The sequence below is a fragment of the Chelmon rostratus genome, chromosome 2 (genome assembly GCF_017976325.1).
Source record: "Chelmon rostratus isolate fCheRos1 chromosome 2, fCheRos1.pri, whole genome shotgun sequence".
Classification (NCBI taxonomy): Eukaryota; Metazoa; Chordata; class Actinopteri; order Chaetodontiformes; family Chaetodontidae; genus Chelmon; species Chelmon rostratus.
Genome location: NC_055659.1, coordinates 20,151,141 through 20,167,291, shown reverse-complemented (window position 1 = coordinate 20,167,291; position 16,151 = coordinate 20,151,141). Strand labels below are relative to the sequence as shown.

The 16,151-nt window shown below is 43.1% G+C and overlaps 1 protein-coding gene across 5 annotated transcripts in view; it reads left to right on the top strand.

Moving 5' to 3' along the window:
• kif21b (kinesin family member 21B) overlaps positions 1-12,521 on the top strand; it is a 64,002-nt gene extending 51,481 nt beyond the window's left edge. For 3 of the 5 annotated variants that reach the window (XM_041952039.1, XM_041952029.1, XM_041952021.1), the window contains exons 28-33: positions 686-866; positions 1,079-1,243; positions 1,909-2,026; positions 2,120-2,290; positions 7,330-7,529; positions 9,036-9,135. In XM_041952039.1, the coding sequence (XP_041807973.1) occupies positions 686-866; positions 1,079-1,243; positions 1,909-2,026; positions 2,120-2,290; positions 7,330-7,529; positions 9,036-9,135 (935 nt within the window). Of the gene's footprint in view, positions 1-685; positions 867-1,078; positions 1,244-1,908; positions 2,027-2,119; positions 2,291-7,329; positions 7,530-9,035; positions 9,136-10,352 lie in introns of those variants that run through there. The other 2 variants (XM_041952057.1, XM_041952047.1) reach the window with 1 other exon arrangement.
• The last annotated feature ends 3,630 nt before the right edge of the window (positions 12,522-16,151 follow it).

The window sequence follows — 16,151 nt, the reverse complement described above, 5'->3', positions numbered from 1 at the left end:
ATGGCCTTAATGGCTGATGTTTGGTTCATTATATATAGCATTATGTGGTCGTTTTAAAGGTCTTTTAAATTGATCTACAAATAAAATAATCAGATAAGATGTTTATTTTGATGGCTTTTGTATGGCTTAAACAAACACGGTAAAGTGTGTTAATTAGTTGTCTTTAGAGGTTCTGGCAGACAGACTTTGTTACTCTGTCCAATCTTTATGCTAAGCTAGCTGCCTGCTGGATGTAGCTTCATAATTTACCACACAGGCATGTGAATGTAGTATCAATCTTATCATCTTGTTACCTGAAAGAATGCAAATAAGTGTATTTCCCTGAAGTGTTGAACTATTCCTCTAATTCAAGCTAACCTTGTGCAAACAGCTACAGATACAGCTTGTTAATTATTGAGCTTTAGAGATGAACTTGGGAGAGAGCCATGCTCGCTGTTTCCCCCTGCTTCCTGGCTTTTTGCCCAGCTAGGCTCAGTGTGAAGACTTAAGCTAACCTAGAGCTAGCATTAAAAAATGCCAAATTTATCAAAAAAAAGTCAGATTACTGACAACGAGGCATTTAGCATAAATAATAGCAAGAACAGAATTTTTCATCCGTTTGATGCAACATGCTGTATAATGTCTCAACCCAAGCTGTGCTCCCGTTGCGCAGAGTTTTTTTAACTGCCCTTCTTCCCTCTTCCAGATCGTACCTGTAAGATGTGGAACCTGGTAACAGGCCAGGAGATCGTCACCCTCAAAGGCCACCCAAACAATGTGGTGTCAGTCAAATATTGTCCTTCCTCCTGTCTGGTCTTCTCTGTCTCCACCTCCTACATCAAGGTGTGGGACATCCGTGACTCTGCCAAGTGTGTCCGCACACTTACGTAAGTTTCCTCCCTTCAACCGTCCAGATGAAGCTGTGAACGTTCACTGTGAAATGCCACTGGGGAGATGTTTGATAGAAGTGATTTCGGGATGTGCTTTTTCTGTCCAGCTATGTACTTCAAGTTGCAGAAAAGTAATGAATGAAATGAGGGAAAATATGATGTACTTGTCCCTCTCTCTTACACTGTGTGGCTTCCCTCTTCCCCCACAGATCTTCGGGGCAGGTGGTTTCAGGTGATGCATGTGCGGGCACCACCACACGCACAATAACCTTTGCACAGGGCGAGTGTCAGATCAACCAGATAGCACTCAACCCGTCAGGATCTGTGCTCTACGCTGCAGCTGGAAACACTGTTCGCATGTGGGACCTCAACAGGTACATTCATCGATTGATTGATGAAAGTATTCAGTCAGTTATGTATCCATGTATTCATTAATTCCCTCACTGATTTATATGCCTAGTCACCTTTCTCATTCATGCAGATAGTTTCTTTGCAGCCAGCTCTAAATTCTTTTACACATGGATGTGGATGTATATATTCTCCTGTCAGATGTTCATCAACCAGAAAGCTGATTAACATCTAACTGAAGAGATTAAAAAGGCTGTCAAAAGAAATGTAGGAACTTGTGATATAAAGTGTGAACGTGAGCGTGTTTTCTACAAGGCACCCATTTCTGAAATCCTGCGGTAACGCCGCTATCGTCTCGGTTTTTATGCTTCTGCAGGGAAGTGATTAACAGATTGGAGCAGACAGTTTACGCTGAGGGCCTCAGACCCATTTAATGATGCAGAAATGAAAAATGAATGTATTAAACATTTCTTCGGTATCATGTCTGCCCATGGCTTCGCTGTGTCTCAGCAGCTTCACCTCACCTTTGAGACAGAAAGTGATTTCATTCAGCGAAACTGGCACCTTGAAAATCAAATTCTTCTAAGTAATGAATTTCACAGATCTTTGCTTTGCCTCCTTTTCTTGGTGCCTGTCTGTGTGTGTGCGTGTGTGTGTGCACGTACGTGTGCGTGCATGCGTGTGTGTGTAGAATGCAAGGGATGGGGAGGCTGACAGGCCACATCGGCTCTGTCATGTGTCTCACAGTGGGCCAGTCTCTGCTGGGCAAAGACCAAGTAATCACTGGCTCCAAAGATCATTATGTCAAGGTACAATACATACATACACACACACATATTTAGATCATACCCAAGTGTCAGAGATGCAGGTTTACAGTCTCCTGCTTCCTGTTCTCTCCTCAGGTGTTTGACGTGGCAGAGGGCACTCTGGGTAACGTAGGTCCAGCTCATAACTTTGAGCCGCCCCATTATGACGGCATCGAGTGTTTGGCCGTACAAGGAGATGTGCTGTTCAGCGGGTCGAGAGACAACGGCATCAAAAAATGGGATCTGGAGCAGCAGGAACTCACACAGGTGTGTGTGTGTGTGTGCGTGTGCGTGTGCATGCGTGTGCCTGCATGTACAGTGTGTGTGTTTTTGTTAAGATATGTGTGGTGGATTTCTTAAGGCGACTTTTACCAAGCTGAAGACATACTGACACTCCCTGAGGCTAATTTCAAATTAAAGCTGCATGTGTTGTACAGTATGTTCCTGCACAGTATGTGAGGTCAGCAGGGTGAGAAAGGCAGAAAGCAGAATGATTTCATATTCATGTGAATGTGGAGTTCATACATCAAAGTTTGAAACCCTGAATGTGCGTCGGTGCTGCTCGTGACATTATGTGCGGTGAGCCCGCAGGTGAAACCATGCCATCATTCTCTGAGGCTATTAAATCATGATCTCTTGACCCTGATCATCTCCTGAGCAAAGCCGTTCTCTCCATATGATGTATGCGATGCCAAGATTGTGTAAAATGCCTGCGGGAGATTATTGTGGAAAAATGATTCCTTGTTGCAGTGAGGACGCCACATTGAAAGGACAGCTGCACTGCTTCGAGTGTGGAGTTTTGATGATCAATTGATTCTTAAGTAATTTATCCTGTTGGACTAGGAGTCTAGCATCATATTAGCAGCTCTGTGAGGCTGTACCAAGGCACAGCGGTACTTTGAGCTAAATGCTAACAAGCTCACAGTGGCAGTTTTATCTATCTATCATGTTCACAGTCTTAGTAGTTTAGTTTGTTAGCATACTTTTATTTGCTTATTAGGCAAAAAAACAACACAACTCACAGCTGAGGCTGATGGGAATGTTTGACATCATAAACCAAAACCTTGCTACGAACCAGAACCTCCTGGTGGCGCTAGAGCATTGGTTAAAGGATCGCCAAAATCAGTAGAATCTATCCTCTTGGAACCATGAATGTCTGTGTAAAATTTCATGGCATCCCAGCCAATAGTTGATGAGATATCTTAGTGAAGCAAAGTGACAGACGTCCTGACGTCGCTATCACTGGAGCCACTAGCTCGGCTTCAAATGCAAATACATTTGCTGGTGAGGACTCGCTGCCTTTCTCTGTTTTTTTTCCTTCTATTTCATTAATTCACTTTCAGACATTCAATAGACTTTGTGCTTAAATGAGGAGTTGAAGAGCTAAATACTTGAGAACAAAAGCAACCATTAGTTGAGGCTCTATTGGAGATATTAGATAAAGTTTAAATAGGAACAGTGTTTGAACCGGAGATTAATGACTGAACTGTCCACCAGAGACCAGAGACCTTCAGCCAGTTTGTGTAGTAGTGCAGCTTCTTCATTTTAAAATGACACTCATTAAACAGACATGACAAATACACACACACACACACCTTCTGTGCCCACACAGCACTGCTCGAGACCGTGTATTACTCGTTATCCGACACTGGCTTGGTCGTGACAGAGGAAAGCTGTGCTGCCAGTTGAGCGTTCAGTTGGTGGACCCTTCATGTTTTCCTTCACCCGGAGTGTTCACTCTGTGGGGAAAGTCAACAGAGAGTCCTCATGTGTAATGCGGCGGGAAAGCACGGATGTTAGAGGCCACACGCATCACATCCGCAGGTACCGGAGAGGAAGGACTGTGTGTGTCTGTGTGTGCGCGTGTGCATCCCCTGTTGCCTGCATATGTTAATAATGCATAATAATGCACCTTGTGGGTGGATGCGGCTTAACTCATTTGCACACATAGTAATACCCACATCAAGTAGCACTTTCTCAAGTTGTTTGCATAAGTTCTATTTAGCCTTTGTCTGAACAGAGAAAACAGAACATAAGACATATTGTTAGGCTGAGTTAAATCCACTCCGTCAGTGCTGTGGTCTGCGGCGTGTGACCTTAACCTCATTGTGAGGCAGCCAACACAATCCATTTTACAGCCTCTCTAACTCGGTAGTCTCTGTCTAATTATGTAATAGGATCAAATTGTGGCTCGGGGTATAATAGAATATATTACAGAAGACTCTGAAACTCCTCCAGGATTGCTGCTGCGAGCTGTTTGCCTATGACCGCTCTGTTAAAATGCATACGCCACAGTGTGTTTCTTGGGAGAATACGTGAAGCAATTTGTTTGTAATTACTCAACACTGTAGTCTGGCGATTCCCAGTTGCCTGATAAACATCTTAATATACCCTCCAAAAACAATTTCAAGTTTGTGCTTTGTACTGGTTTGACATGCTCCTGCAACTGTTGGTGCGGTGTGCTGTTGCTCGCAGTGAGGTGTTGGAAGACATTAGCACATTTTTACCCACTGGTGTAAAGCTGTTGCAGATGGTGAGGTCGACGTCATGCGTGTGAGAACTCTCTCTTAGTTTTTTGTAATATCTCTTCCCCTTTCACCTTGTATTAGACTCCCAGCTCCCCGTGGACGGAGGGGGTCTCTCTTTGAATTGCCTCTGTATTGACGGATTTCTAATTCCTCAACCTTTTCTGACCCAAACTTGAAATGACAAAACTCTGTTGACCCCAAGATAAATAGACTAGATGGCGCTTTATTTTAGATAGATATATATAGTTCTAGCTGGATGTAAGGGAAGAAAAATAACTCAGACGGTCATGTGGATTTTCAGGAGATCGTTCTTGATCTGCAAGACTATACACACACACAAACACACACACACACACACACACACACACACACGTATATTTATACACTTAGATACATACATGAACATTTACATTAGTATGGGGTGTTATATACACAAATTTAGCAAAACTGGCTGTTTTCAATGAAAGACATGGCACCCTTGTGGTTCATTCATATGTTGCGTATGTGTTGAAAGAAAAGCTGATTCGTCCATAGCGAGAAGGAAATGAAGATAATGTTTGACTTGTAGGAGCTCAGAAAAGTAAACAACTGATGCTAGATGTGCCAGATCCAGGACAGCCGACCTGCTGAGACCTTAACATGAAACGGCATTTGGACATGATGAGACACGTTCGACCCAACACACTATCAGCTCATATCTAACACACACAAAAATGATAAAACTCACCAAAACCATCTTGGTTTTATTAATGGTGTAAAATATTAGTGTGTATATATGTCTGTTATCTTTCAGGTAAGCTCTGAGAATGGACAAAATGTCAGTGTCAAAAATCCTTGTTGTCAGGAGGGCCATAAAAACACACATAATAACTAAAAGCATCTGTTTTCTGCCAGAGGACACATCTATAGACATGACCCTTCAAACCATCAAGATGTTCCCGCAGCAGCGAGCCAACAAGAAGACATTTTAGAGTGCAGTGGCTCATGATTACCAAATGATCAATGAAATGATGGAAAATGTCCTCCTGGTCCATCAAGTCCTACTTACGATGTCGATGCAGTACATCAGGCTTGCTCATAAGCAGCACGAATCAAGGTGTTCATTCTACCTGCTGTCTGTGCGTTGGGACCACACATTTTACCCTCTCTGTTGCTAAATGGATGGCGCCAGCAGGAGAGTGTGTGGTCTCAAATGGGCCTTTTCATGTTCTGCTGTGAATCATAGACTGTTGAGAGCTTCTGAGTCACACCGTTTTTTAAATACACACCTTTGTTTAAACTGAACAATGTGAGATCTGCACGAGATTACGTGGTACATGGCAAATTATAGCCATCTGGATAATGTCACTCACAATATTGAAATCGCTCTCGACTCTGCCTATTGTTCGGTAATGATCACTTAAACAACTTGGAGCTCAGTGTCAAGATGAAATTGCCTTAAGTAAAATAATACTTCTGACTTCTTTTTCGCTCAGAAAGCAGAAAAACAGTGCTTTTATTTTAAGCTTGTGCGTCCTCCGTTTAGATCATAAGGAACAGGGCTAAAATCAATTTGCATGCAAATGAGGACTAGATATAGATTTTATAGCTTACTGTCTATAAAAACTGGAGAAAAACAGCAAAAAAGAAAAACTGACTGCAAACTGCGGTGTGGAAAACATACAGAATGACCTCTGCAAAGAAATTACTGTGTAAGATACCTGATGGAAACAATTATTGAAAGGAGCTTTATTAGCAGTGTTGTTTTAATTGAAAGCCAAACTCAAAATGCGACATTAAATTATCAATTAATGACAGAGGCGAATGAAATGTAACAGGACAAAGCAGATAAACACAATGAAAGTTATCTTCCTCTGCGTTGTGCTGAATTAATCTGCAGCACAGTTGCTTGAGATAAACTGAATTTAAATTTCGGTGAAGCCTCATGTTTTGTATGTTTGTTCTGTGTTTGAAGGCACTGTTGGTGTTTGGACCGATGTTGAACATCTCACCTCTGCATTCCTCTTCGTTTCCTCTGTAATTCACACAGACTATGCACATGTGATAGAAAGAGAAGCTCTTAGTCGGATGTTGTTGTGGGCGTGTCACAGTTTGCTCCTCGCAGCAGACGTGTGCCTGCAGGGACAACTGGTCTCGAAAATAATAGTCTGAATCTCACATTTTTATAATGGTGAACAGAAGAAGCTGTTGTGTAAACTTTATTTGTAGGGAAACTCTTAAAGGCCATGCAGAGATTAGATCCGCCCACAGGGCTGAAATAACTCAGAGACTAAACCTTCACATTTGGCCAAACACCTGCTCTGTAGTTTGAGATGAAGACGATTGAAGCGCTTCTGTCACTTCTGATGAACGCTTGCTGTTTCGCCGCCGTTGCCTCGTGAAATAGCGTCTCATGACAGTGTTCTTATCTTAGTAAACATGAGACCGATGAATCCGTTCCCAGCTCATGAATCACATTTGAAGCTATCGTAAAACACCGAACACCGACACACGAGCTAAGAATAACTACGGACTAAATACAGTGTTAGTGAGTCTCAAGAAGCACTTGTATGTTGCCTAGCAACGATGTGCATTTTCCGTTTAAGAAACACTATACTGCTCGACTGGAGGTGATTTATATCCATGAAAAATGAATTTTCACTGCTGTTTCTGGAACACTGTGGTGGCTGTAGGAATATTTTTCATGTAAAAGTGTGAGATGTGATATCTGGCTTCCTCTCTCTCTCTCTCTCTCTTATTGTCTTATTGACTTATTGTCTCTCCGCCGTCACTCCACAGCAAATCCCCAACGCCCACAAGGACTGGGTGTGCGCTCTGGCGTACGTCCCGGGCCGGCCCATGCTGCTGAGCGCCTGTCGGGGCGGCATGCTGAAGGTGTGGAACGTGGACAACTTCACCCCCATAGGGGAGGTCAGAGGTCACGACAGCCCCATCAACGCCATATGTACCAACTCAAGACAGATCTTCACCGCATCTAGGTAAGAAGAAAAAAAGTTGAGGACATTTCTTTATTATTATATATTATCAACAAATTGCTCTTATGAGAGTGTGTGTAGATTAAGCGTAAAAAGACTGGTGATATTCTGCATTTCTCCCTTTTGTCAGTTAACTCCATGAAAAGACCAACAGTGCATTGATCCTGCTAACATGTGTTGTCTGCCTGATATGTCTTATTCCTCTGAGCCACGGAGCTTGATTGTTGTCCACAAACTAACCAGTGAACACACCAACGATGATCATGCCGCACTGGCTGACATCTTCATCGTCATTAACATGGACATTGTAGTTTTTTTTGTTTTGTTTTTTTTTTTTAATTTATTTATTTAGGACAGTGCACATTGATGAACATTGCTGTAAATGTGCCAGTTTATAGCTGATTAGCTAATTTGCAACTGTAGTCCTTGGGCAGAATGTTAGTTGCCTAATAAAACAACATGGAAGTACACATTAAAAACATGGAAGTACACATTACATAAAAATACAATTACAAAATACACATTTCAAAATTACATTCACAAGCACACAATTTAATACAGTCCAACTTAACCAGATCCAGTGGTCTCAGTCTACTTAATGGACACACTTCTGGGCAACACATCGCGTACGCCGTCTGCTGCTGTAAATGCTCACTAGGGCACCGAATGTGTTAATCCGCTGCTGAAAATAGTCCCCGACAGATGCACTGTTCCCTCGCTGTGCTCAGAGCTACAGTATCCTGCTGTTTCAGGGAATTATTTGGCCTTTCACAAAAGTGAAACCACACAACTTTTAAGATTTAAATCTTCAGTGGGAACAAATGGGCTTTGAGCTCAGCGCCGTACACAGGGAAGAGAAATCAGAGAGTGCTGAGAGATGAACACATTTTTGTTGTTTTCGTAGAAAAAAGCCCCATCAGAAGGGTGGGTCGAGGGGTTTGGAGGTTGAGAACCCGAGAACATAATGTTTATACTTTAGTTTTTCAAACTGGCACACACAGAGGAAATGCCTGCCCTTTACCAAATATGCTTCCTTTTTCTGAGTGAAATACAGGATCGTGATTCATGCTGGTTTCATCTCAAGCATTCATCCAGCAGGTGTGTGTCAGCCCAGCGCGGCTCAGAGAGGGTCGCACTACATCCTGTTTTTCTGAGCTCGCAGTCGCAGCAGACGGGGATGATGCACGCTCACTGTTTGTGTGTCTGAGCGTGACGTTCTGCGCGTGTGTTCATTGTCACGTCTCATTCAGCTGGTGGGCTTTCACTGAAGATGACTAACTTTCTACTCCCTCTTCTTCCTCTCTCCTCCTCGTCGCACTCTCATGTTTCATCACTTCTTTAACCTTCATCACCTTTTGCTGTTTGTCTCCTCCTCTGTCATCTTTCCTGTGAATAAATCTGCGGTCTCTCAAACTCTGCCTTCCCGCCACTCCTCCTCTCCTCCTGTTCTTCACCCTCAACCCCCTCCTCCTCCTCCTCTGCTCCCCCCTCCCCCCTTGTCGACCCCAGTGACTGCAGGGTGAAGTTGTGGAGCTATGTGCCAGGCCTGACCCCGTGTCTTCCTCGACGGGTCCTGGCCATCAAGGGCCGAGCCACCAGCCTCCCATGATTGCCTCTTCTCTGCTCACCAACCCTCCCTTCCTCTGGTACTCTCTTAACTCGTTTCCACCTTCTTTTCCCCTGCTTCTGTATTTCTTGACCTGGGTGGGCGACCTTTTCTGTTTGCTCCTGTTCGGTTTCTGCCCTCCTTTTCATTGGTCAGATTGTTCCTACATTTTTATCTCCTTCTTTTCGTTGTTTTGTCTTTTCACACGCTGCTCCCTTTGGCTCAGTTTGACTTCTGTTTTTAAAACTTGTCTCATGAATGCTGGCTCATTTGCAGACCACTGCCTCCACCGAGACAAACAGCTCATTGAGTGAACGAGTGACTCGAGGTTCTGCTCACACTAACTTGCAAACCAAATTAGTCTGTTGCGCCTGCTGCTCTGCTTGTTTGACATTTTGAGAAATACTCGTGTTTGCTTTCTCACCAGGAGTGTCCACAGTGTCTATAAGGCCGCAGCCAGCAAATGTTAGCTTAGCATAAAGAGTGGAAAGGGGGGAAACAACAAGCCCGGCACTATCCAGCATGTAGCAATGCAACTTAGCGTTTCGCACTTCAGTTTTTGTTGGGATGTCACGTTTGGTCAGAGCCAGGCTAGCTGTTCCCCCATGTTTCCAGTCTCTACTCTAAGCTAAGCTAACGAGCGTGGTATCTTCTCGTCTAACTCCGGGCAAAGAAAGCCATGAAAGCATGTTTCTCAAAAAGTCGAACTATTCATTGAGCACCTTCAGCGTTATCCTTCAGACAGAATCCACTGAATTGACATGAATCTCCGAACACCAACCAAAGTGCACAGCAAACCTCTTTTGCCAGTATTAATGAAAAATGTGATGCCGTCCTGGGGATTGCCTAATTGACCCGTGCACTCCGGCAAAATGAAACTGTCTGGTCAGATGGGAGAAGAGCTGTGGCCAATTAGATTTGCTTGTTGCAGAGTTATGAATCATACTTACTTATACGCTTTTCTGAGAGGTTGGAGAGGTATTTATTTTTTACTGACACCATGGAGAAGGGTCTTTAATGAAGTGTGTGTGGGCAAGTGCGTGTGAAGCGCACTTTGAAGTCAATCTCTTTGTGTTGTGTCGGATGTACATTGGGTTGTTTTGAAAGGGAAGACTGCCTGATTGATGTTCTGTTATTTTCTGCCTTTGTTGTGTTCTCCTTGCTTCCCTTTGCTCATCATCCCACCCCCCTCTCTCTGTTTCCTCTCTGTCACTCTTTAGCGACAAGACGGTGAAGATCTGGTCGTCAAAGGTGTGGAGGAAGAGGTGACAGCCGAAGTGGTTCCTCTGTCGGTCATCTTGCTGCTACTTCAGCCTCTGATCTGTGACCTGCGCGCTTCCAGTGCTGAGATGTGACACTGAAAACACTGTTTCCAAGGCAATCAAGGTGTTTTCTTTTGCTTTGTCAAGGTGCAAAATGACAAAGCCGAGGCAAAATATGTATTCAAAGGCAAAAAAAAACAACAACAATTTGCCTTTCAAATTTTTTTACTGCCAATTTGAAAGTGCCATTCAGGTGCGATGTTACTTGGACAAGATAAACCGTACCTTCCCGGCCGTGGATGCACCAGGATGAACAATTCCTCTCCTGACATGAAAGCTACCACAGCCGGGTATTAAACGGAAAAGAAAAAGTGTCCTTCTGTTCTGTCACCAAGGTTTCAGAATCCTTGTGGAACAGTGAGTGATGAATTTACTCAAAGACGTGTGCGTTCATGTGTCCGCTGTCAAGACGCGGGTTGAATTTGAATCCCAGAGGGACGTTTACTAACAACTGGGACCTTTGTTGCTCCAATCAGGATGCTGAACACATTGGAGGCTCATACTATGTGTTAATCGTGGTGGATGATCAATAGACAGTTACCGATCATGGACGAGACATCGCCATCACTTTTTACCCTTCCACTCTTGGTTGACGTGGCTCTCAGTGTTTCACTGAAACTTTATTGCGTTCCACAAGTCGTGTTAATTTTTTTAATGACTTTTACTAATTTATTATTTTCCCTACCTCAGTTGTTTTGGACATGGCGCGAGGTGGGAGGGAACATTTTTACGGGTCTCTGTACAAACACCTGGTGCTTGATATTTTTAAAGGCTGTTATTTAATGCCTGGCTCTTCATCTCTGTGTGGATGTGTCCTCTGTGGCCCTCTGGCTATCAGACTGTCTAGTTGCTGACCTTGCCAACAGGAAAGCACACGTCCAGTAGCACAACTAAGGTAGCACTGGCCCCCGGAGGATTCTGACTGGATTGTATTAGCTGCTCTGTAAAGTGCTAACTGCGGTGAAAATAAGAAACACCCCTGCATATGCACAAGACACAAGCAGTGCACACCAACAGTACACACTCTGACATTTATGAGTTGGATACTCCATTGAGGCCAAAGTGCTGGATCATTATCTCGACCATCCAACTATATGTGGCCCATGACTGCTATTTATCCTGCACACAAATGTTGATAGGAGCCCTACCAGTTTTACCCCGCCTGCTTTCAGCTCCACTCTGATCTTTAAGGTTAGCGACTGTGTCAGACTGACCAGCCTTACTGAAGAGTCCACCTCCTTCCCCGCTACTGAGCTTCTCCGGGAAGCCTATTTAATTAGGGGTCTCGCAGCTCTACCGGCTGCTTTTCAGGCAAGATTACTTGGGTGAAAGTAGGTCATAACTGAGAGGGATTTCTTATTAAAATCCCAATTTTCTTCCACCCACTATTTGCTGCTACATTTAAAGGCGGGAAGAAACTTCCTGTACCAGTGCACTGATGTACAAATCTGTTTATGTGTCAGATTATGCGTGTGGGCAACACACACATATGCACAAACTATGGACTCACACACACAAGATTTCAGTGGATGTTGCGGTTATCCATCTCGCCTGATAGGTCTTGGCATCCCTCACTGTGTTGATTTAGTGTCTCTTTAATGAAACAAATTCAGCACTGCAGCACTCCACTGACACACGTACATGCACATATATACGCACTCCTACAGTAATAACCAACAAAATAACAGTCAGTTCTGTTATCTTTTTGTTTTGAATGCAGATAATGGCATTCTCGTCACTTTCAGCTTGTGAACGTGGGCTTTTTTGTGTCAGTCCAAAATGACACGCAACATTTAAAAGTCTCACCGCTTGATGAAACCCCGGTTCATGCCTGTTAGTATCACACTTTTGTTGTTTAACTCTGACATGTCACTGCTTCTGTTGGAAAAAAAAGAATACTTGGGTGGTTTAGTGCACTTTTCCTCCCAGAGTCCCCGAAACATGCAGAAAGCTTGGATCATAATGTTAGTTAAAAATTTAAACATACTTTTTTTGCAAATTCTCCTCTTAGAGGCAGAATGTTCCGCCAACATGAGTTTGAAGCTGCTTACACTCTCCAAAAGTAATGATGGGTTGTGGTTTTATGTTGGGGGGTGGGGGGGTGGTAGTGAATGCAAATGTGTGGATGGGGGTGATTTGTTGAAGCAGTTATGGTTTTAATATTTATAATGCTTAGAAACTCAGGTAAAGGTTGAAGCATAATAGTTAGTCAAACCTTTGTCATTACTTGACCCTGTGAATTTAGGTAGCTCTTTGAATCGACCACATGCCTTGTTTTAGAGATTTTACTTTGAGGAAAACAAAGGTACCATCAGCATGCCACCCCTTTTTGTAAAAGACTCATTTCCATGTTTTGCTTTTGCATTTGATTCCCTTTACTTATGATCTCTGTACTGTGCTTTTCTGTACAAATTGTACACATCTTAAATGACATCTTCCCAATCTGGCCAAAGCTGAAAGTCTTGCAACTCTGAGAAGATATGCACTGATTTTTGACCATGAATACTTGTTAAATATGTATAAAATGTGGTAATTGTATAGTAGTTTGTCTATAACACTGCCATGAGCGGTACAACATGTGGTCAGTAGGGAAATGAACCTCCATAAAATAACATAATGGCTTATACACGTGGACTTTGAGTCAGACTCCACTGGGCCCTTCACTGTTCACTATATATTTACTGTATCTGTGCTAATTAGCCAAACTGACCCTGCTCACCAGCTCTGTGGTGTGTTTCGTGCGATAACAATGCTAAGACGGCCTTTATCTCCGTTCCTTTTCACTTCTCCTGACTTCTGCTTATTGCTAGAGAAGATGTTGTCGTATTGTAGCTTTAGGTACTCTCTGAGGTGCCCCGTGCTTGTACATTTGCTGAAGGATGCATGATGCTAGTGGTGCTCATCGGTTGATTGGACATCTCAAAACATAGCAACTCAATAGGCAACTCATTCCTCTTTGTGTCGTCAGTCTTGATGTTTAACACCTGAGTGGATTTGCTGTCAAAATCTTAGAAGGATTTGGCATTTGTTTGGATTTTTGGAAAAGTTGAGTGTGCTTCACATAAGATGCTTGCTTAGAAGTTTTTTTCTAGCCAAGCAGAAGCCTTAAATAATTCCCTGGCCTCAGATCAGCCCCACGCCTGAGTTCTGAGGCTTGTATTCTGCCGATGCCAGCACCACTTCATTACCTGGTGATGTGTAAATAGGTGTGCCATACCTCTTTTAATATTACAGAGGAGACTTAGTTGAGGTTTACTGACTTCCTTCTGATCAGATGGCCTCAGAGTAATCTCTGCAAGTTAGGATTTAGATGCACTTTGGATTATGAACACTGCTGTGACTACTCTGTGAACTGTTTTCCACATATGTATTAAGCCTAGTTTTAGACTTAGTTTACAACGGCAGAGTTTCTGAGACCCAACCGAGGCTTAAAGCACTGAAATTGTACTGAAAAGAACACATCTGTTTAGCTCTACAGTAGGTTTAGAAATCAATGATGTTAATGTTTGTGCTGGTACAGTATGTAAGATAACAGTAAAGACATAGAGAGTCCCCATTATGTCCCTGTCCCTGCCTTTAAAGCCCATTTTTTAGAGCAGATCTTACCTGAGAATGTGAATTTTCTCTTTGGCAGAGCAGCATGCAAACCTTTGTAGATGCTCAGGAGAGGACAGCTCCATCCTTATTTCCCTGGCTGTCTGCTGGCATTCAGGCATTTTTCATAATATTACTGACCACAAACAGGTCATATTGCTCTATGAAAGATATAATCGGAGACACAGGATGACAAGATCTAGCTGTAATCTATTTCTCCCGCAACAGTCAGTGAGGGAAAAATTCCACGTGATGAAATGTCCTTTCAAAAAGGGATCTTATCACACTAAAAGTACCAGTGAGCATGCAGTGAGTATTGTTTGATCAGTTCCCCTCTCTGATCCCGAATGGGTACACCAGATGGTGGCTATGTTCTGTAGCCAAAGCTTAACAGAAAAATCTATTGTAGGACCCAGTAGCCCCGATTAGCATCTGTTTAAAAATTGGAAAGCTGTTTGACCAAAGCTAAAAAAATCACTTGATATCTTGTTCACTCTTTAAAACCACTATGTGTGTGATTGAAAAATTTAGATTTTGGTGCCCTCCAGTGGTAGTACAAAAAAAAAAACCACACAAGAAACCTCAACACCGACCATTCGCAAAGCCCCGCCCCCTCAGTTACTGTCGCTACGCCAATCAAGCTTTCCCCTCTCTTAGATTCATGCTTTAATGTTTCATGTGGTATGCTTCACTTTTACCAAAGAAAAGGATTTGAGGATGAGGAATAACCAATGAGTTTGACAAATTTAATTCTATCTATTGCAAGGTTGGCTGAGCTGCTGGAGTGTAAACCCCAAAGCAAATAAAGCGCAGGACAAAGAGCTGCTATCGTTACTCTGATATAGCAGCACTTTAGCTCACATACAGTTCCAGTCTAACCAGATATTTTTTAATGGAATAATCTAGTTACTTACTGATTCGCCCCTTGCTTTTGTAAACAACACTAGTTTACTTCTGCTAAGGTAAGCTAGTTAGCCTGACATGCTAATGCTTGCAGGATATAGAGTTCTGCTCGTATTAGAGCCCCATGCACACTGTTTTGACATGAGGAGGAATTCAAAGCTTGACAGGCCTGCCCCTAGTTACCAATTACTAAGTTATGATTGGACAATCAATGTTCAGGGGCGGGGTTTAGCGAATGGTCAGTTGACTGAATGCAAAACTGCACCCATTTTACCAGGCAAAGATTCAGAGTAGCTGTAACCAGTCTGTCTGGTTTTGGCTCTAAGACCACAGATTGGAGAGCCAAGCTGTCAGTCAAACTGATTGTGTGATTACCACCTTTTGCATTTCCAGCCTTGCCCAGCCATCTTATGACTATTAGGAAAGGAAACCTAAGTAGTCAGCGTCTCAGCTTCAGCCTCGTGCCTCAACCAACAGGCCTTACTGCCTTAAAGAGACAGAATGTGTATGTAGGACATTAACAATCGTTGTTCTGACGATTGTAGATCGTCCTGCAGATTGTGGAATTCTGTTCTAAGTCAGGCTGAAAAGACTTTCACCTTTGCCTCAGGCTGCTGAGGGGATGGGATCGCATGTAGACACAATCAATGGGGCTGCTGATCAAGAGGGCACTTTGCTGCTTTGCTGCTTGGCGGCGAATCACCATCGCACACCAACGCACGTCTTCTCTGCAGCTGCTCCAGTAGTTCTTCTCCAGGTGTGTGTTGTCACATGGAGCTCACGTATGCTCACACAATATGTGGTAGTATCTGTGAAATAAGTACTCATGGGACATAAATGCAGGGTCAAAGGTCATTTGTGCCTTTTATTGCACAGACTACTCCCTCTCTTAAATGAGTGTAAATGTGTGTATAGTTTTTTTATACGACAATGTGCATGTGACCAAGCCATGTAAAATATCTGACTGTAAATAATGTAAGTACATATTTAATGAAGGATCCAACGTTCCCTCAAGAAAATAAATAAGTTAAAAACAACTGTCCGTTGTGTCTTCTGGTGTGATGAATCCAGGTCAGATATTATTGTGTATTGATTGCTTTCATATGCGGTTCGGATCATGAACAATTTGAGAAGCTTTTTCACAAGCTCCCACGCCTGGGGTTACAATTCTGTTCTTTACCCAGATTGATCGGGATTTTT